We start from the raw sequence: 20433 nt of genomic DNA, 5'->3' as shown, positions 1-20433 counted from the left end.
AAAAAAAACCCCACACCAAAAAAAGCAGGGCAGCACATGCGGGAGCATTGTATGCCACCCAAAACTGGAGCCTGGGCAGCCAAAGCTACACTCTGGCTGCTGGCCAGGTTTCTTGGTGCAGGCTTGTTGCAGCTACAGCTCCCCAAGGCCCCCCAGACCCTAGATAAGGCTGCTGGAGCCAGCAGAGTTGCTTGCCCCAGCCTCCCCAACCCCCCCACCCAGGGTAATGTGCTGAGTTCCAAAGCTCCTATCTCTGCACGGACTCCTTTCTGCCTCTGCCTCTGCTGGTAACAAGCAGTCCAGCTTACTCACATACCGTGCTTCCACCAACTCTCTTGTTTGCAAGTGTCCTCTTGACTGGGAAGAGAAACTTCAAGGTAGTTTGTGCTGAATGCTGCAGGTTGGACACTGACACCTCACTGTGCCATGTGAATTAACCTATTTCTATGACTGCAAACTTTATGCACAACTCTTCCCTGACTTCCCCCCTTCTCAGGGCTCTCACAGGATACCATGCCACTATAGCAAGTGCACTGGGAAGAATGCCTCACAAGTCTAGGCAGCAGACAAGCTGAAAAGCCTCCAGCTGGCCCTTGTTAGCTGAGCAGCCTAACTGTTTCCAGGTGGCCCCAGTTGCCTGCATGGGTGTGTCTGCCTGCTTATAAAAGCAGCTCTTGCGTGCTCAGCAGCTTAGTTTCTGCCTACCTTCAGGCATCTGACTTCTTGTTCTTAGGGTTCTGCATATTGATTCCTAGTTTCCTGGTTCCTTCCTGCTGACTCCTTGTTCCAGATTCCAGACCAGACCCCCATCTTTCAACAGATGGCTCCAGTTTGCTGATCACATATGTCCCAGTCCTTTACACCTATGGCTGCCTGCTCTAGACCCCCTGACTCGTGACTCTGGTCTGGACCCCAGTGACCCATGTCCTAGTTGTACCCCTGATAGAATGCCATAGGACTGCGTTTCCTATTCTACAGGCTTCTTGTGTATATAAACACACTTTTGTAACCTCGTGCAGAAGAAAAGTGCTCTCAGTCTTCTGTTCCATAAGGAGTAGAAAAACAGTTAGCAGGCTTATTCTTCTGCCAGTCCAGGACTATCCCCAACAATACAACCCAATACTTTTAAATGGGTTTGTGACTTCCATCTGTCTCCTGGGACAGTTAACCAGCCTGCTAACTCTTCCCTTTCACAAAGCTTCTCCAGACTTATTTTTTGCCTTGATTGTTTGTCTTTTCCCCTCCCTAGTCCTAACCCATACCCCATTTACTAGCATACAGCATTTTGTCCCTCTGGGTTTGTAGCTTGACAGTACTTACAGCCTGATGTCCCCTTGCCTGGTAGTAGTATGCTTTGTGTTCTTTGTCTCCTATATGAGTTAGTCCTAAAACCCTTCTGCCATTTTGCTGTTCTTCTCTGAACTCCCTCAGTTGGTTTATATCTTCTTGACAGTAAAGAGTTCAGAAGACAGTGCAGCAGGTCTAGTCTCAGTGGTCTTCTATAGGAGACAGCCTGTCATCTTTCTGCTCCCTGGCTGGACGGTTCTGTCAGAAACTCAACAGAGCTGGATTTTTTGTCCTGCCACATCACAATGCAAACACTTCTCCCCTTTGATGCCTGTGATATCTCATCTCTATTCTAGATTGTGTCTACCTCCAAAGTCACTACATATTTAGCATGTAAGACAAAATAGAAACCAGCCAGCAGTTTTACTGACCTGACTGTCTTCACAGCAGATAGATTCACCTGTCCAACAAGAAAGGGTTGTAAGGGACGGGTACCTGCAAATAGACTCTGGCTATGCTCAAGAGGAGATATAAATATTTCCAAGAATGACTGTCATCTGCTGATCATCACTGCATTATAACTCAGGCCCAGTACATTGGTTCACATCTACAACATATATAGGAGACTTGAGATAGTGCTCAGGGGACTGATTATCTGCACTGCAGCCTTTTTACAACAGCAAGGAGGCACGGAGCATCAAAAGGCTCTGCTCCTTGAGGTACTGCTGGAGGTCCTGATGTTTTTGGCATTCCTTTTCCAGTCTCTGATGCAACTGGTCCCGATTTTGGAATGCTTTCCATTTGGTAACCTCATGCTTTCTCTGCTGAGTGTGCTGCTCCTGTAATTCTTGTTTCAAGATCTCCTGTCGGGATTGCCTTCTGGTCCTGAGCAAATCCTACAGAAAAATAAGTGAAAGGATGTTCAAAGTCCTACTCATGCTCTCATGCAGAAGTCCTGTCCATCCTGTGCCTGTTACTGGGAAAAAGTAGGATGGGGTAGCTGTGAATTTGCCAGCCAGCAGCTTGTATGCTGTTCCCTCCATGATCTCTTGTGGAAAGTTGGTATCAGCAGAGTCTGTATGATACAGAGACATGGACTGTCTTACTTTCCCATGTGGACTGGTCTCATTTTTCATCAGTTTGCACACATTAAAAATCAGGTTATATAAGTATCTCCAAATGATATTGGTAAGTTAGACAGCAACAGGGAGCTACAAAGAGTCCAAGAAAAGCATTCATGAAACAGCCCTCACCTGTCTCTTTTTGTCGTGGTCAGAGATCCTGTCATTGTATTCTGCCAGAATTTTCTCTCTCTGCAGATGCTGTGCCTTCAGGAACTGCAGCCTCTGAGTCTCCTTCTTTTTCTCCTCCTCTTGCAGAGAGGATTCCTTTCTGTTCCTCTCTGCCCTGGCAGCCTGGAGCTGTACCATGTGCTGGCAGGCCTGCTCATTGTGCTCCAGCTGCTTCTCCAACCCTTGCAACATTCTCTGAAGAGATCTCTGCCTGTTTCCAAAAGTATATGTCCAAAACAACCCAGAAAGAAGAACAAAGGCAAGAGACTATCCCCAGGTGTGTCAATGGCTGAGATATAAACCAGAGGTCCTGACTGTGTGTGGCCATTAAAAAGTACTGTGCCACTTCCTGAAAGGTTTTGGAAGTCCTGGCCAAACTCCTGCTCATAATTAGTATGGATGGTTGAAAATGAGCAATAATTCACTTACCTGCATTTTCATGAGACTGAATTTTTCAACTGTGCAGCTATTACTAGTTATTATGTTTTGTTTCCTTCTATTCACTTGGCATTTTCAGGCCCATATGGAATTATGCTTTGCTTCCCATTGAAGGGTGCTGTATGTTCATAGGCTTTATCTAAACAAGCTCTGCCAGTGGACAGCACCCACCACAGGGAAGGCACAAGGACATATTTAGATCCATGAGGCTTCTCCCAGATCCACCTGGCTCCACTAAACAGCTGCTGGCAGGGCATGCAGTGAACCTTGGGAAGACACCAGCTGATGAAAGCATCACAGCAGCCAGTGGAAGGCATGAGTACACATGCCTCTGCCGATTCATGGGCATCAGCAGAAGCCTTCTTTTAGGCAGAAAGCTGATGTTGCTCTGCCAGCAGAAAAGAGGGGCTGTGCTGTCACAAGGGAGCTGTAAGTGTTGAACAGGAATACTAACCACAGAACTACGTGGTATAGCTCAGGCCTTAGTAAAGGGGCTCCTAACCTGCAGCACAAAGCCGTAAGTACTTTAACGTAAAATAGAGCTACATCCTGAGACTCCAGTTCGCAGAATATGCTGTTCTTTCTTGATCACTATACACTGATATCAGATCAAAATAGAGCACATGCTGGGAAATGTCTGTACCACAATATTAAAGATGAGGGCAGCCACAATCTGGTCTAGTATATGCAACCAGATGCCGGTATCACTGGCAGGTTGCTGATGCAGTCTCCTCAGCTAGGCATAATTTTTATTCTTCTGCTTCTAAAATACATAAAGTTTTCAGTTTACAAGATCCTCCTGATTTCTTGACCTGCTACTAGGAATCTATCATTTCAAAAAACAAAGAAAAGCTTAAACTCCAGGTGGTGGGGGAAGGAGGTGGAAAGGATGCCTAAACATAGCCATAACATCTGAAATAAACTGTCTGGTGCTTTGCTCCAATATTCCGAGTGCCCTCTGAAGTGTATGAAAGTAGAAGGCTCTCAGCATTTATCAGGATCAGTCTTTTAAGAAAGCAACTGTGATCAACACTCAGCAAATAGCATAACAGGCAATAAAGACAGAGAGAGGGTATCAGAACATAAGCTCAGGAAGCATATATTACTGAATATCTCATGCTGGGTTATAAAGGGCTGGATGATGCTTAGGAGCTGCTGAAGTCTCCCCGCTACTTCTCCAGCCCCTCTCTGAACTTGGAGATCCTTACCTGCGGCTGTCTTGCAGCAGCTGGTGTCTCAGGCCTTCTGCCAGTTGTTGTTGCTCCCTCTTTACCTGCCTCTGCTTCTCTTGCTGCCTTTTGTGCTCAGTCCTGGCTGCATCGAAGTTTGCCTCTCTCAGGCTCTTTTCAGTTGCACTGGTAATTGCAGATTTCTGAAACAGAAAATCGTGTATAACAGTAATATATTTTTCGACAGTGAACTCAAGTCCCGTAAGATCAGAAAGGTTTGGCCTTCTGACATTGTTTCCAAGCACTGGGAGCTTTGGGTACCTACCCATGTGCCGGGCATCTGCTCCGATGCACACTAATTAGCATGCATTGGAGCAGACTCTGTTAGCGAAGTCTGCTGGAGCTTGCTAATTAGCACGTTCCAGCAGCCTCTGCATCACATGTATTCAGCGCTCCCGCACTTTAAAATGGTGGTGGGGATGCTTTAACTCTTTAACTAGAGCTTGTTCAATACATGTGACACTGTGGGTGCTGTACCTAGAGTGACCCTTGGACGCTCGGAGCCGCTCTAATTAAAGTGCCACATCCCTCCATCCTGGAGCACGTGTAAAGACATTCTTTCTGGTTTGTATCATAGTGTCACTTTCCAACATGGAGAAAAATGAGGCTGTTGCTGGCATACAGCAGCACAATTTACCTCAGGAGGACTACCCCACTATGGTATGACCATTCATTACTGCAGAGATAAGGCTGGGGTACCTCAGTGTCCAGTCAAGAGAGTGTGGCCAGGTACCTCAGGGCACAGCTGAGGTTTTGCTCTTCTCTTGGCAATTGGCACAAACTACAGCAATGCTCAAACTGTTTAATTTATGCTGGTGTGAAGCTAGAGGATAAGAAGAGCTGATTGCATCTAAGACACTGGGAGAGTGAATTAAAAGTCAGCCATGCAAAAGTGTCAACTCACCTTTCACTGAAACTCAGCTAATCAGAGATGAGACTTCTGTATTTCTAATTAGGATCTTATAAAAATAACCTTTCAGGAAATTAGCTTAAAGGTCTTTGCGCCACAAGTTAGCCTTGAATTTATTCAACTGATTTAAAAGGCCTTGCTTTATTCTAAGAATATTTTTGGTTCTTCTAACCTGCACAGTTGGAGTGCTGTGGGGTCTCCGCACACACAGGGCAGATTCAATAGTCAAGCGGTCTTTCTTTAGAGACTGATCCACTCGGTGAAACCAAGCTTGGCGACCAGAAGTGCTGAAAGCATGGACTTTGGTGGAAGGGTTTGTTTGGGGTTGCTGGGCTGGAGCTTCTGAAATTCTGGACTGTAAAAGACCTTTCAGACACATCAGAAATATAACAATTACATGCTTTAGGAAAACTGGACAAGCAGAAGGAAAAATCTATTCATGTAAAAATTATAAATACTAACTTTTCTCTTCAAGGAAGTGAGATCTTTTCAATGACCAAAAAAACAGGTCACCACTTTAAAAAAAAATTGCTAACATAGACAAGCATGAGTTTTTACTCAGGATTTAACTGAGTATTCACTATGCTCACAGACACGAGTTGCTGTGAGCTGCAATACTGGCTGTTAGGGCATATACATTTCTGCAATTCCACTTTCAGACTCTCTTGGTAAGAGACCTGATAGAGAGTGGGCAAAGGCAATAGCAGTTTGGTGAGGCTGCAGAAGGCTTTCAGCCTATTGGTCTACAGCCAAGTGCCTGTGTATTTGACAAATCTATTTTAGATGAAGAAGGCACTGATCTTAATTAAAGGATCTTAATTAAAAGGTATTTTAGATTATGAACCAGTCCATTTTTATATATGAGACCAAAGGCTTACATAATGTCATTAAAAAGTAGTAATCACAGTGCATATAAGAGGACAGACAGAATATAGTCAATCTGTGCAACAGTTTGCCACAGGCATTCAAGTCAAATAAAGCAGATGGATTTTATAAAGGCGAGGGTAATCTCAAGACTAATAACATTAACAGTGAATGATAAGATAAAAGTAATCAAAGCTCTTGTTTCAGGGCACATAGTGGCAGCTGAAGGAGCCAGGAAGGATTTTTTCATGTCTGAGAGAAGGATGAGCAATCACCAAAATGCACAGCCAATTGAACCTATATATAATAGAACACAATTGGCCAGGTTCATTGCAGCATTTCCTCATCTTCCTTTGAAATGCCAGGCCTTAAATGCTGCCAAAGAAAAGAGACCAAACATGACAGCCTAACACTCTGATCTGGACAGGCAAGTCTCAAGTCTGTGTGGAACTGCTAACTGATATAGTTTCGATACCTGGATCATTCGTAAAATGAGCCTCAGGGTCAGCCTCATGGTACCTCTTGCCTTCTCTGTCTTTGTGCATTAACTCCATTAGGCAGCTGTCTGTGTTGACAGCCATATCAACTCTGGCATGGTTCAACTCCTGAGGGTTCTGGAAACAGAAAGAAACATTATCAAAATCCTGAACTGGTGAGGAAAAAAAATGTGTCAGTAACAGGAATTTGCACAAGCTACTTTATCATTTTGCCTTTACCACACTAATTCCATCTTTAGTAGGGGTGTGCGAAGTGGGCCCTACTCGATTCAGATTTGGCCTGAATCAGGGACAGCAATCTGAGTAGTTGATTTGGATTACTGTGCCTGATTTGATTCGGCCAAATCTGAATCTGAAGATTCAATGCTGATTTGGAGAATCAGCAATTCAGATATAGACACAACTTTAAAAGTTTTTTCAACATACCTTGAGGTAGCAGGCGCAGCTCATGATCGCTGCGATGCTGTGGTGCATGGAGTGTCCCACAGGAGTGTGGTGGGGGGCCCTCCATGTGCTTGGCAATGAATCCAGAAGTGAACTGGAACTACTTTGGCTCCGGGGGGACCTCAGGTGACCCCCCCCCCCCCGACCCAGAAAGCATCAGTCACCGAGCCAGGGAGGCATGGGGGGCCCTCTTGCATGCTCCCTAGCGGATTTCCGGGTCTGCTACCAAGTGTGCTGAGGAGCCCCCTGCACTCCTGTAGGACACTCCATGCACCTCAGCATCGCAGCACTCACGAGGCCCTGCTACCTAGAGGTATGTAGAAAAAACGTCTGAAGTTCTCTAGATGTCCAAATCTTCAAATCTTTCTGAATTTCTCTCAATCGATTTGAAGGGTTCTGATTCAGTTCAAAGATTCGGGCACCAAATAAGGACGAATCTCTGCCAAATCAAATCAGGTACTGAAGCTTTGCACAGCCCTATTCTTGGCTGTGCAAAGCCAAACCGGACTTGGCTGATGCTCGTTGAATGACTGGTCAGCCTTTCAGTTATAGGAAAAATGTTGTCTTCATGTGACAAACAACCACTGCCAAGACAGTAGTGATGAACTACAAACCAAACTTTCTAATGAAACTGCGGTTTAAGAAAGAAAAGAAGCTAATAATGAAATAACTGAATCCTTTAAATATGTGGTTGTTATCTGGTTCCTAGGCTTATCTGCCTTCCAAAATTACCCCACACCTGGCAGTGTTTTGGTGTGCCATTGGGACTCAAATTACAGGAGCAGGCTGGGATTGGGGTTTAATGGCAGAACTAGAATAACAGAAAGTGCTGTGGTTCAAGTCTGAGAAGCCTGCAGTTTGCCTGTATGCAGCGTACCTCTTCCTAATGGCATTTTGCCCTTCTGAATTAAACAGAAAAGAACATCGTTCATTATTAGGTTGCAGAATCCCAGGGGATAGATACTAAGCATAAACTGTTATAGCTCAAGTGATTTCAGATTATAACTTGTGTTATAAAAGAAAGCGGACTAAAAGATCACAGGCTCCTTCTGCCCTTAGAAAGCTACGAAAGGAGCTATGACAATTTAAACCAATTCAGGATCTGCCCCTGAGACTTAAACTAAAAAGAAAATAAAATCTCAGAGTGCTTAAGGGCTGTTTAGAATTATGGGAGTGCTTGTATATGAAAAAAAAAATCTTCAGCTAACTTTAGCCTTAGTGATCTTTGATGGACCAATTAGTTAAAGCTAAAGAGGCTCATTTGTGTTCAGGAACATGTTTGCTTCTATTTGAACAAACAATTATTGTCTCAATTTGCAAATGGCCAGTTAGGCACTTCTGCTACCAATTAATTGTGCAGCGAGATGAATTGTAGGTACAGTCCCAGCAAACTGCACATGAAAACGTAGGTACTCAAGTGAACCTGTCCTTTTAAAACCCTTTGCCCTTTATGTAAATTGCCAGAGGCCACTAAGAGAAGAAAGGGATGTGATAAAGTGTTTCCTTTCTCTGTTCATTTAACACTTTCACTTCATACACCAATGCTGCATAGCAGGGACCTTGCAATTCTGACATTAAGACTGCACTATATGGACTACTCTAGAGCCAATAGGCAATATCTCCAAAAAACAAAAATTATGCCACAAACAGCTGAGTTCAATAAAGGATAGATCCTTAATTCAGTTGTGTGTCATGGATGAAGAAATGCCTTAGGTAACTGGGGATCTTTCTGCATAGTAATTTCAGAGTGGTTTCTGCTTGCCTCTACAATGCTCTTTCCTCCTCAGTGAAGCAGGCAGGTCAAAAGCAGAATGGGGTGTTGCTGGAGTGTGTTGTGATCCAATGATTCTGAGTGGTGCAGTAGGTGCTGAGGGGCTATTCGTACCAGTGCCAGGCAATAAACCAGTTTTCAACTATCTCCAGGAAGAAAGGATCAGAAACGTATTGGAAAGCCATCTATGGTTCCCACCCTTAGCAAAGCACAGGCATTTCTGGTAATTTTTCTGTACAGAATGCAAAATATTACTATAGCTATACCAAAGAAGGCTGTAACACTGTGGTCTAGCTAAAACACTTTGTACCTTCTTGGCTTCTGTAACCTTGCTTCCTACCTCCATCCAAGATTCTAAGTCTTTAGGGGCACTTCCTTTCTTTGCTTCCTTTTTTTCTTCTTTCTCTTCCTCTCTGGAGACCCATTCTGAAATGGGGGTGCTCCCTTTAGACAGCTGCTCTTCTATCTTCCTGCTCAGCTCTTCTTTGGTCAGGCTTGTTCCTGGGATCAGGTCATCATCTGATTGAACTCTACTCACCCTGGGGCTAACAGGCACCCAGGCTACAGGGCAGCAATGGCAAAGTGAGGGACACAGAAAACAGCAATCAGGATATGACTGGACTTGTGAGGCACTCTGAAGGTGAACAGGATCTAAATGTCTGCAGTGCCCTGATGCTCTGTAACCAGGTGTCACAACATAGGGATAGTCTGAGCTTGATTCCACCAGCATCTGCCTGGCTGCCAAGGGCATCTGAAGTTCTAAGATGATGCGCTCACTTAAAGGCAAAGGGATCCACAGAGCTTTGTCAGCACGCACCTTCTTAGTCTGCCCATTCCAGAAATTCACAAGCACTTCTCTGTCATTAGGCACTGCAAACAGGAAAAAAAAAGTCACGGGTAACATTTTAGAAGCAAACAAAACCTGTCTCTTCTAAATCAAATGAACTGTATGTTATACCAGGGATGGGCCACTGTTTACAAGCCACAGGGTGGAAGACCACAGCTCTAGTGCAACACAGGCCAGGTGGCTTCTACACTGCATCAAGGTCGGTGGCTTTCCCCATGCCTGCACCAGGGCCAAAGAGGTAGGAGCTGTGGTCGCACTGCAGCTGCTTCTCCCAGCCCCAAGCCCCCTGCTCCCTGGCTGCAGCAAGGGTGCAACTTCCAGTTGGTAGGGAGCTGCGCCAGAACCAGGTATCTAAAAATTGTGTCTACAGTGCCACCACTGCTCCCACCCTCTGCCCCCCTGGCTACAGTGGGAGCACAGCTCCCCAGTGGATAGAAGCTGTACCCCAAATCGCAGCCTGGGATTGGGAGGACTGAGAGAAGTGGCAATGGGGTAGGCCTAGCTCACAGTTGCTGGGTCCCAACATAGATGCAGGCAAAGCCCCCCCACCACTGATGCACCCGCAAAACCACCTGGCTCATGTCACATTGGAGCTAGGAGAGTGGGAGAAGTGGCAGTGGTGTGGGTATGGCTAGAAGTCGTCCAGATGCAGTATAGCTTCTCACTGCCCAGGGGGTTGGCCCTGCCCCTTCCCTTATCCTGTACTGGTATTGGGTCCTGGGGGGCTGGCACCCTCCCCTCCTGATCCTGTTGCACCAGAATTGGGTTCTGAGGCCCCACACTGCACCCGCCCAGTCTCCCCATACCAGGACTGGTCTCTGGTGCTGCCCCTGCCTTGCCCTACGCACTGGGATCAGGTGCCAGAGGCTGTGTGCAGGCCCTGGGGTGCCCCATAGTCCAGAAATTTGTTGTTGGGGGAGAAGTGCTACTACTGTCCTGCTGCCGAATTTTCTGAACCCATGAGGAACCCCACAGGCTAGATGACATGGCATCACAGGCCAGAGGTTGAGCACCCCTGCTGTAAGAGATCACTGGCTTCACCTGAATCAATAGAAAAAAATTCTACTGACTTCAGTCAAGCCAGGATTTTACCTTTCGTGCATGTGGAAATTAGTCTAAACTACTGGTTTACACTATATCCAAGTATCTGAGAGATCGAGGTATGTGGTTCTCATTATGTCATAAGTGGTATCAGTTACACAGCAGAAAAAGAGATCATATATGCCCTGGTTCATAAAATAACTCTACATAGTGCAGCGCTAACTTCAGTACTGAATAAGAAAGACTCACTTAGGAAAAGGAAGAGAGAAGTAAAAAAAAAAAAAAAGAGGACAAGTGAAACCAAACTGCAGATTGTAAGCCAATATGCCATACCTAAATGTGCTGCTTTGCTCTCTGCAACCTGCAGTACAGTGCCTGGGCCATATCGTTCACTTTTAGGCTCCCAGGGTGCCAAGACCCTATCTCCTGGAGCTAGAGGCAATCGCCTGGCATCTTCATATTGGATGATATCATAGAGGGGGGTTTCTTGCATTCGATGCTGCACTTTGCCTTTCCGTAAGCGACTTCTCTCAAACTCAATTAAAAACCGTTCCCCAGAACTCTGTAAGATCAAATCACGCAGTTTGCCAAACAAACATGAGTCTCACCCATGGCCAAACCTAGGGGCTGGTACCTCTTTCCATTAGGAAGAGAGAAAGGAAGAAATCCCAAGAATTGAAAGAAACAGCAAGTGGTTAGTGAAACCTTAGAACCTACTGCATTAGTAGCTAAAAGGGTCTGACAGTCCATGTCCTCCTGCAGTTTTAGAATGCGCTAAGTGTGCTTGCTGGGTATGGAACAGCACAGCCACCGTGCCAAGAAAGAATTCTACCACCCCTCTATAGCAAGAGAAACTGAGACTCTGTTCTTTGCTGCATGTCCAGTTACATATAAAAAGAATAATAAATTGATCGACTTGCCCAAATGCTGTAATTCTGACCGTTTTAGATTAAACCTCTATTTGTAAAAGGTATGGGGGGAGGGAGGGTGGTTCAGGTAGTGCCCTTGTTCCACTACAGGCAAATTACTAGGCATCTAAATGTTAAGACCTACAAATGCCTAGAGGCCAACATTCTTTTCTTTCATTTCTGCAAGTCCAGTTTCCTCTCCTGCTAATCAAGAAGACAAAGTACATGGTCTTTCCCGCTCTCAGCCAGAGTTGGCAATGTTGATTTAGAATAGCTGTTTCAGCTGTTCTGGCCTCAAGTGCCTATACCCTCACCCCAAATGCAGAAACATCATTCCCCCAAATATGCAATTTCCCCTGGCCCAGGTCTCACAACTTCTACACGGTTATGACAGCATCTTCTCTCCTTCCCAAATTAGTACTTTCCATGAGTTTAATTTGACATTTCATTCAGTGAAATGACTCACAGTTTTGCTATAGTCACATTTGTTTCATTTAAGTCACCTACATTTTGGTTCTGAAACCAGCTCTTCCTTGTATGATAGTACAAAATTCAGTTGAAAACACAGTGCTGCTAATATTACATTTCTAGTGGGAGGAACACCAAGGAAGCCCACAGTTATGTAATCATAAAACCCAAAGAGAACTCATAGCAATGATATTCCTGAGTAAACGGTGACTTCTCCAAGAAACCTGTTTTCAACTGGAAAATAGAGACGAAAGCACCTCTGTCCAATTGCTATTAAACATCCATGCTCACTGAACAAAGAACACAGTAACTGTATATCCTTAAGAGGGAGAGAGGGAAAAATCCTGTGCTCAAACTACCTCATTCTAAGAGTCTGGATGCAGAGAAGGGCCCAAGTAATGACAGGGGGATAAGAGATGGGGAAGAGATTCAGAAAAACCACAAATGTCAGTAGGGACACCTGTGGAAGAAGGAGTCCTGGAGACCCCAGAACACTTCAGCATGCTCAGCTTTACTGTAAGTGTTCTTTAGCTACTCAACTTTGCTTCTAGTCAAGCTTGAGCTTGGTTAAGGGGATATATTCAGAGCTGATCCCTAGACACGGCTAGCTCTGAACAAGCAAGTGGCTGTAGGCACCAGAAGTATGTTGCCTTCTGTGTTGCTTCTGCTTGCAGGACTCCTTGTACTAAATGGCGAAATGTCATTAGAAAGTACAGAGAAAGATGATAAAAGAACCCCACCCAGCAACAGAGGGAGAGATGGTATGCCAAAAGAGACCCACCCCATGGAATCCAAGGTCAGAGAGAACAGACACGTAACCAATGGGGAGTCACTTACACTCACCACTCAGGTTAAAGACTTACCTTCACCTGTTGGGCAATGTGGCCTTGGTAGTAATACCCGTCAGTCTCTCTCCTGGCTAGGATCCGAACCCCCCTCAGTAAATAGGGTACCTCTAGGGATATGTCCATTAAATTCTCCTTTGCTGACGATGCCAGGGGTAGAGTAGGAGGATCTGGTCTCCATCCACAAGTAGGAAAGCTGTTGGAACAGGATGAAAATCCTTTAGTAAGCAAGGCAGATTTCTGCAAGGCATTAGAATCAAAACAAAAAAAAAAAACACCAAAAGCTGTCTTATATTCCCAGTTGCTTCCATCCCTGAGTTTTTCAACTGGCCTGCTAAGCTTTTGGATCTAGCAGTCCGTTTCCAACATTTGAACTTACTGTTTTTTAGGGCACCCCAACAGCAACGAACAACCTGAGGGATTACTGACTGTGCTGCAACAGTGGACATTTGAGCATTTGGCGTTTACCTGGAAAAGGAATGGGAAGTAGGAAAGGATTTTTTTAATGAAATCTAAATCTTTAAACAGTTATTTCATACATAGACTTTCAATTCACCTTCAAGACATGATTTGTCTAGCTACTTCCACTATACCCAATGCTGTGCTATTTCAGCATCTGTAAGCATCCATCAGCTGTTTTCTCCCATTTTCGGTTATCAAAAAGTTGAAAAGGAGAGACATTCCCATAACATAAATTAAAACATTATACAACACAAAATAAAAATATTATACTTTAACAAAGAACAGAGGCCATACAGCATTTGAATCACTAATTCTTTCTTTCAATCAGGGTCCAGGCCCCAAGCCACAAAGGACAGATCAGAATATTTTCAGACTGGGCAAGTATTCATTTGATCCTACCTCAGATCTAATAATCATTTGGTTGCTGTCCTCGGGGGTGGGATACAATAAAGAACATTATTTTTAAACAAGTCTAACCCTATTGCCTTACAGTTAGTTAAATATCTATGAAGAGCTTTGAAGATGAAAGATTCACACACTTCTCAGAGTGGTTTGGTGGTGGTCAACAGATCCCCTAGTGGTCAGATGAGATGGAAACAGACTTCGGCTTTGGTTGCCTTTGTGCCACCATAAATGAAGCCTTAAATGCCTCTACACTAATGCTTGTAGTATGGGGAACAAGCAGGAGGAACTTGCCCTCCTGCTAGCTAACACAAACCTGTACATAGTGGGGCTCACTGAAACCTGGTGGGATTCAACCCATGACAGGACAGCAAACATCAAGGGCTATAGGCTGTACAGGCTGGATATAATGGAGAGGAAAAGTCGGGGTATGGCGCTCTACATCAAAGAGCAATACACGTCCTCAGCAAAGAGCACAGGGTCAGAGGAAGGGCAGACTGAAGTGCTCTGGGTTAGAATACAAGGGGGTCAGGGGAAAAGGGACTTAACAGTGGGTGTCTACTATTGACCATCCAACCAGGGGAAAGAGCTGGACCGGGAATTCTCAGGTCAGCTTGTGGAGGCAGTTAGGTCAAGGGACGTGGTCTTCATGGGTGACCTAAACTACCCAGACATCTGCTGGAAGGAGCAGTTAGCCAGGTCTGACCACTCACATAGGTTCCTAGCTGAGATTACAGGACCTCCACCTAACCTAGGAGGTGCACAGTCCCACCAGGGGAAATGCCTTGCCGGACCTGGTCCTGGCCATAGGTGATGACCTGGTGAGGGAACCGTGGGTTCTCGACCACCTGGGCAATAGTGATCATTGCCTACTGGAATTCACCATCCAGTGCAGGGTGTCAAAGGCCTGCAGCAAGGCATCAGCCCTTGACTTCAGAAGGGTCAGTTTCAATGAGCTAAGGTGATTAGTTGGGGAGGCACTGAGGTCCCGGACGGGAAGGGAGTTGGGAGTTCAAGGCAAGTGGTCATTCCTTAAGGAGACGATTCTCCAAGCCCAAAGGGTGACAATCCCAATGCGAGTCAAAGGGGCCAAGAGTGCTCAAAAGCCCCCATGGTTCACCAAAGGCATTCAGAAATGTCTGAAAGCTAAAAAGGAGGCATACACCCAATGGAAGGGAGGGGCCAACACCAAGGAGGATTATACCTCCATTGCTCGAGACTGTAGGGGGGGACATTAGGAAGGCTAAAGCTGAAACTGAACTAGAACTAGGACCAGGATCAAAGATAACAAGAAGTCCTTTATTAAATACATAGGGAGTAAAAAGAAAGCACCGGGTAATGTGGGATTGCAGGACACGCTTGGCAATCTTGTGGTTGCACCAGACAACAAAGCTGACCTCTTTTAACAAATTCTTTGCTTCTGTTTTTCTGAGTAGGAACCAGGACATCCCCCCCTACCGGGATTCCAGAAGGACTAAGGAGAAGACCTAGTTAGGGAACGTCTGGTGGGGCTGGATGTGTTCAAATCAGCAGGTCCAGATGATCTGCACCCCAAGGTACTGAGGGAATTGGCAGAGGTCATTGCAGGACCCCTGGCATGGCTTTACGAGCACTTGTGGTGCTCTGGACAGGTGCCAGAGGACTGGAAAAGGGCCAGTCATGGTCCCCATTTTCAACAGTTTTTCTGGACTTTAGGAAAGCCTTTGACACTGTATCTCACCTCAATCTCATTAAAAAAATTAGGCGATGGCGGCATTGATGCCTACACAGTCAGATGGGCTGCAAATTGGCTGAAGGGTTGTACTCAGAGAGTGGTGGTGGACGGGTCATTTTTGACCTGGAGGGACATGGGCAGTGGGGTTCCCCAGGGCTTGGTCCTTGGGCCCCCACTGTTTAACATCTTCATCAGCGACTTGGACGAGGGGGTGAAAAGCACCTTGTTCAAATTCGCAGATGACACTAAGATGTGGGGAGAGGTGGGCATGCTAGAAGGGAGGGACAGGCTACAACTAGATCTGGATAGGTTACAGGGATGGGCAGATGAGAATAGGATGGGATTCAATACTGACAAGTGCAAGGTACTGCACCTGGGGAGAAAGAACCTGCAATATACCTATAGGCTGGGAAACTCCCTTCTCATTAGCACAGAGGCAGAAATGGATCTTGGAGTCATTACTGATTCCAAGATCAACATGGGCCACCAATAGAAGGACGTGGTCAGTAAAGCTAACCGCACCTTGTCATGCATCCACAGATGCATCACAAGCAGGTCCAAGAAGGTGATCCTCCCCATCTATGTGACATTGGTCAGGCCACAGTTGGAGTACTGCGTCCAGTTCTGGGCACTACACTTCAGGAGGGATGTGGACAACATGGAGAGGGTCCAGAGGAGGGCCATTCGCGTGATCAGGGGGCAGCAGGGCAGGCCCTATGAAGAGAGGATACAGGACCTGAACCTGTTCAGCCTCCACAAGAGAAGGCTGACAGGGATCTGGTGGCCATCTATAAACATACCAGGGGGGACCAGCGGGGAATGGGAGAGTCCCTATTCCCTCGAGCACTACCAGGAGTAACTAGGAATAACAGTCACAAGCTGACTGACAGTAGGTTCAGGTTAGACATCAGGAGGTGCTACTTCACACTCAGGGCAGCTAGGATCTGGAACCAACTTCCAAGGGAAGTGGTTCTCACTCCTACCCTGGGGGTCTTCAAAAGGAGGCAAGATAATCACCTAGCCGGGGTCATTTGACTCCAACATTCTTTCCTGCCCATGACAGGGGGTCGGACTTGATGATCTGCTCAGGTCCCTTCTGACCCTATCAGCTATGAAACTATAAACATTTTTATGGCAGCACAAAGTGAAAGCAAACAGATGTCCATACTTTTTGCCATGCCCAAAACGCCCAAATTTGCGGCTGCTACAAAAGGTAGTAATAATTTGTGCCTCTTTGCTGTGGCAGACATCTATTTGCTTATGGCAGGACAGTATGGACTGTCCAAAGCTACCTGCATTCTCAGCTGCCTGCTCCGGGAGCTCGAGGGGCCCAATCCTATCCACCCTGGAAATTCCTGGGCAGAACTGGGCCCCTCAAGCTGCTGGAGCATCTGCCTAGCTTTCCCTGCTTATTGAGATATACCATCAGGATCTCTGAGGATGCATTTCGGTAAGCAGGGAAAGTCAGGGTTTCCCTACTTACCCAGACATGACCCTGGGGATTTCCCTGGGGTAAGTGGGGAAAGCTGAGGTTTCACTTGGAGGCATGGGTCATCTTGGGTCCCAGCGCGGAGGCACCAGGGCTTCCTAAGCTCTTGCACCATTCCACACTTCCACCCTGCCCCATGCCGACTTGTGCCTCTGCATGAAGCACAGGTTATGTGGATCCCAAGTGGAGGCATGGGGCTCCAGGCATTCTCTGGTTCCCACATCACTCCACACCTCTGCACTGCCTTGTGCTGATCTGTGCCTCCGCATAAAGCACAGGACAGCATGGGTCCTGGCAAGGAGGCATGGGGTGGCATTGGAGCCAGGAAATTCCCAGTGTCCTATGCTTCCACAATAGGACCTGTGCTGACCCATGTCTCTATGCGAAGCATGGGCTGGAATGGGTTTCACTGTGGAGGCACAGGGTGCTAGGGATTCCCTGACTTTTACACTGTGCTGCACTGCTGCTCTGTCCCATGCCAAGACCCATTCTGACCTCTGCCTCCATGTGTAGCACAGGTCAGTGAGGGACCTGGCATGGATCCTGATAACAAGGCAGCAAGGGACACAGGGAATCCCTAGATAAGGGGAACATATCACCAAATAAAGTGGATCAGCTGTGGTGGGATGTGTCTGTTTCTATCCATGGTGTCACCTCTTCCAGTTTCCAGCTTCTTTTACAGGTTTCCAAGCTGTCCTATACAAACAAAAGTCATGAAGTCTGTGAAAAAAACTGGATGGGAGAAGTCAGTTTAGTGGAACTAACTGGGAAAACCAGAAGCTGCCTTCTAAGGCCAAACCATCACTGGGAGAGGAATGTCCATAGCAGTAGGACAGAGAACAGGGCCAGGTGGCTAAGTAACATGGGAAGGGTTCAGAAGGACAAAAAGGACAATAAATAGGGAAGCACGTACCAGAGAGCTTAAAAGGTGGGGAGGAAGGGAAAGAGGGAGGGAGAACAGAAGGGAAGAAGAGAAAGAAAAAACAAAAATATTGACATAGTAATGAATACTTCACTTTCCTCCAAAAAAGACAAAATGTGTGTTCCATCAAGCACATATAAAACACATACCTAATTAGTTTTCTCCCATTCCACATAAGCAGTTGTGTAGTTACTACAAAGTTGTTACATGATTGTGAAAAGCAGGAAGAATAGTGTACCACATAATCCTTTTACTAAGAGGTGGGCGATATGATGAAAAAAATCGCAAATCATATGCCAGCTGCTAACTGTTATTAGTTATAGCGGTTTCAAAAGTTAACTGTTCTATATTATTATTTTTATTTAAAAGGGCAATATTCAACATGACCTGCCTGATGGTAGACTAAATAGTAGCAGGACAGCTCAGGAGGAATCTCAGCCATCACTGCTTCAGAGCCAGCTAGCAAAGTAAACAGAAAATCAAGTGGCAGGGGCCATGGCATTCTTTTTTGCATAGAGTTGCTGCAAGATCTCCTTCCACATCGCAATGTCCTCACCTGCCTCATACTAAAATCTAATAACAAAAGCCTTCTAAAGCCCGTTTTATAGGCTAAGCTCAGACCTGGTGGAGTTAATTGAGTTATATACCCTATTACAGTTGAATGTTATCCCAAGAACTGTTCTCAGATATAGTTCAAGAACAACATGAGAAGTTCACTTGCCACCTAGGGGCTGCCTGTGTTGCACTCCAGTTATGAAACTAAGTGATGAATACTTTGTATTCATTAGAACAGCATGTGAACAGCCTTGGGATTTCAAAGAAAACCTGTAAGAGAGTTTCGGAATCTATTGCCTTCTGTTATTCATGGAGAGCTTTGTTTGCAGGAAGCCAGATAAAATATGCAGTGAACTTTTCAGAATGCAGGAAAGATGTACCTCTGACTGGCTCAGTTTTGTGAAATGTTGTCTCTGAACACACACTGTTAAAAACCCATTTCACCTGAATCTGCTGTTATTGACTTACCTCATCTGAAGCACTAGCTGTGTGGAGGCTGATCACCCGAAAGGATCCTCCAGACTGTCTGGCTACTTTTTCCATTATTTTTTGTGTGTGGCTTTCAAAATCACCTGGATTTCCCACCAGGTATACAGTATGCACAGGGCGTGACTCCCCAGTCTCTATAAGAAAGTGACAGATTTCCTCTGAAGCGCTCTCAAGGAGAGCATCTGTGACCAGGTACACTGCCTGGCACCCGGGATCTTCAAATGCTGCAGCCAAGGCACACGCAGCTTCTGCACCATCTCCACACTGCAGGGCTCTAATCCATGCTGCTGCTTCAGTGACAGTACTGAGAGAACATTTGACTAAATTACTGCGCCACTTTACCACCTGCACAAAAGACAAAATTTTAACCCAACTAAAAAAAAATAGCAATTCAAAAAGGAAATATTTTATAACAGAACTTTTGAAAAACTGGATGAATGTATGAATGAATGTTGTAAAAAACATGGCACTTTCGGCTTAACAGGGGATGTTGTAAAAACCCAGGAAATTCTCAGTATAGAAATGAAAATTCAATGCTGGTCTTTCAGAGGTGTTTGAGGAGAATTACTGTGTAATTGCTAACATCAAGGGCCATGATGTCAGTGATGAGGCTAAAGTTGACACTGCACATCTTCCTTCGTACTGTCTCTGTAATCAGTGTGGTAACTGCAAGCTCACTGATCTTAGTCACTATTTAAATTAATATTACATCAAACTCCTCTGTTCTAGGGTTCTTTGAATCATAGACACAAAGAAAAGGCCAAATATCAGAACCAGCAAGATAACAGCAAGTTTGGCATTTCCCCTGGACATGCAAGGTAAAGAGAGGGAAGTTTCAAACAGACTAGAACGTTCTGGGCTGGAGTGAAAAGAGGATGTAACTATAGAATTGATAATGGTGATGGAGAATGGTAGGAAGAATGAGTTCAGGAGATGGGTTAGGAGTTCAGTTTTTGATGTGTTAAACTGGCAGTGAACCATCTAAAAGGAGATGCCAGAACTTAAAGAAGGAATTTAAGGAATTCAGGCAGGGTAAAAGCCAGCTTTTACTAGTTCAGATGAGGAAGAGACTGAATATTTGAAAGTCATGGAGAACCAAACAAGTGCCAAGCAGCATGACCAAAAAAATAAAAACCAATATACCTGCCAGCAAAACTCAGCCCTTTTGATTTGTTCCCGGAGCTGAAAGGCTGACGTTGCTATTGCATATGATTACTCATCCAGGTTAGGGATTTGGGGGGTGTTGCCATGCAAAAGAGCAGACAAGAGGTTCCACGGGATCTGAAAATGCCTCTATACCATATACTGCTACTACTCTCAGCAATTAAGCATGAATGGGCCTATAGTCGCCTGGGTCCTTCAAGATACAAGGGGGCCATGGGGAGAGAGATCTAACGGTGGGGGTCTACTACAGACCCCCCAACCAAGGGGAGGAGCTGGGCCGGGAATTTTCAGGCCAGCTTGCAGAGGCACTTAAGGCAAGGGATGTAGTTGTCATGGGTGACTTCAATTACCCGGACATCTGCTGGGAGGAACAGTCAGCCAGGTCGGACCATTCC

At 45.6% G+C, this 20433-nt stretch overlaps 1 protein-coding gene across 4 annotated transcripts in view; it reads right to left on the bottom strand.

Annotated features, from left to right (window-relative positions):
• Positions 1-759: 759 nt before the first annotated feature.
• LOC109316526 (trichohyalin-like) overlaps positions 760-20433 on the bottom strand; it is a 24461-nt gene continuing 4787 nt past the window's right edge. For 2 of the 4 annotated variants that reach the window (XM_019544681.1, XM_019544683.1), the window contains exons 2-11: positions 18854-19219; positions 13221-13309; positions 12860-13037; positions 10954-11182; positions 9043-9602; positions 6496-6634; positions 5329-5522; positions 4226-4389; positions 2541-2790; positions 760-2183 (exon numbers count right to left, since the gene is read on the bottom strand). In XM_019544681.1, the coding sequence (XP_019400226.1) occupies positions 1959-2183; positions 2541-2790; positions 4226-4389; positions 5329-5522; positions 6496-6634; positions 9043-9602; positions 10954-11182; positions 12860-13037; positions 13221-13309; positions 18854-19219 (2394 nt within the window). In that variant the 3' untranslated portion in view covers positions 760-1958. Of the gene's footprint in view, positions 2184-2540; positions 2791-4225; positions 4390-5328; positions 5523-6495; positions 6635-9042; positions 9603-10953; positions 11183-12859; positions 13038-13220; positions 13310-18853; positions 19220-20433 lie in introns of those variants that run through there. The other 2 variants (XM_019544682.1, XM_019544684.1) reach the window with 2 other exon arrangements.

The sequence above is a fragment of the Crocodylus porosus genome, unplaced genomic scaffold (genome assembly GCF_001723895.1).
Source record: "Crocodylus porosus isolate Cpor-Errol unplaced genomic scaffold, CroPor_comp1, whole genome shotgun sequence".
Lineage (NCBI taxonomy): Eukaryota > Metazoa > Chordata > Crocodylia > Crocodylidae > Crocodylus > Crocodylus porosus.
The sequence above is the reverse complement of the archived record's forward strand: the minus strand, read 5'-3'. Positions and strand labels throughout refer to the sequence as shown.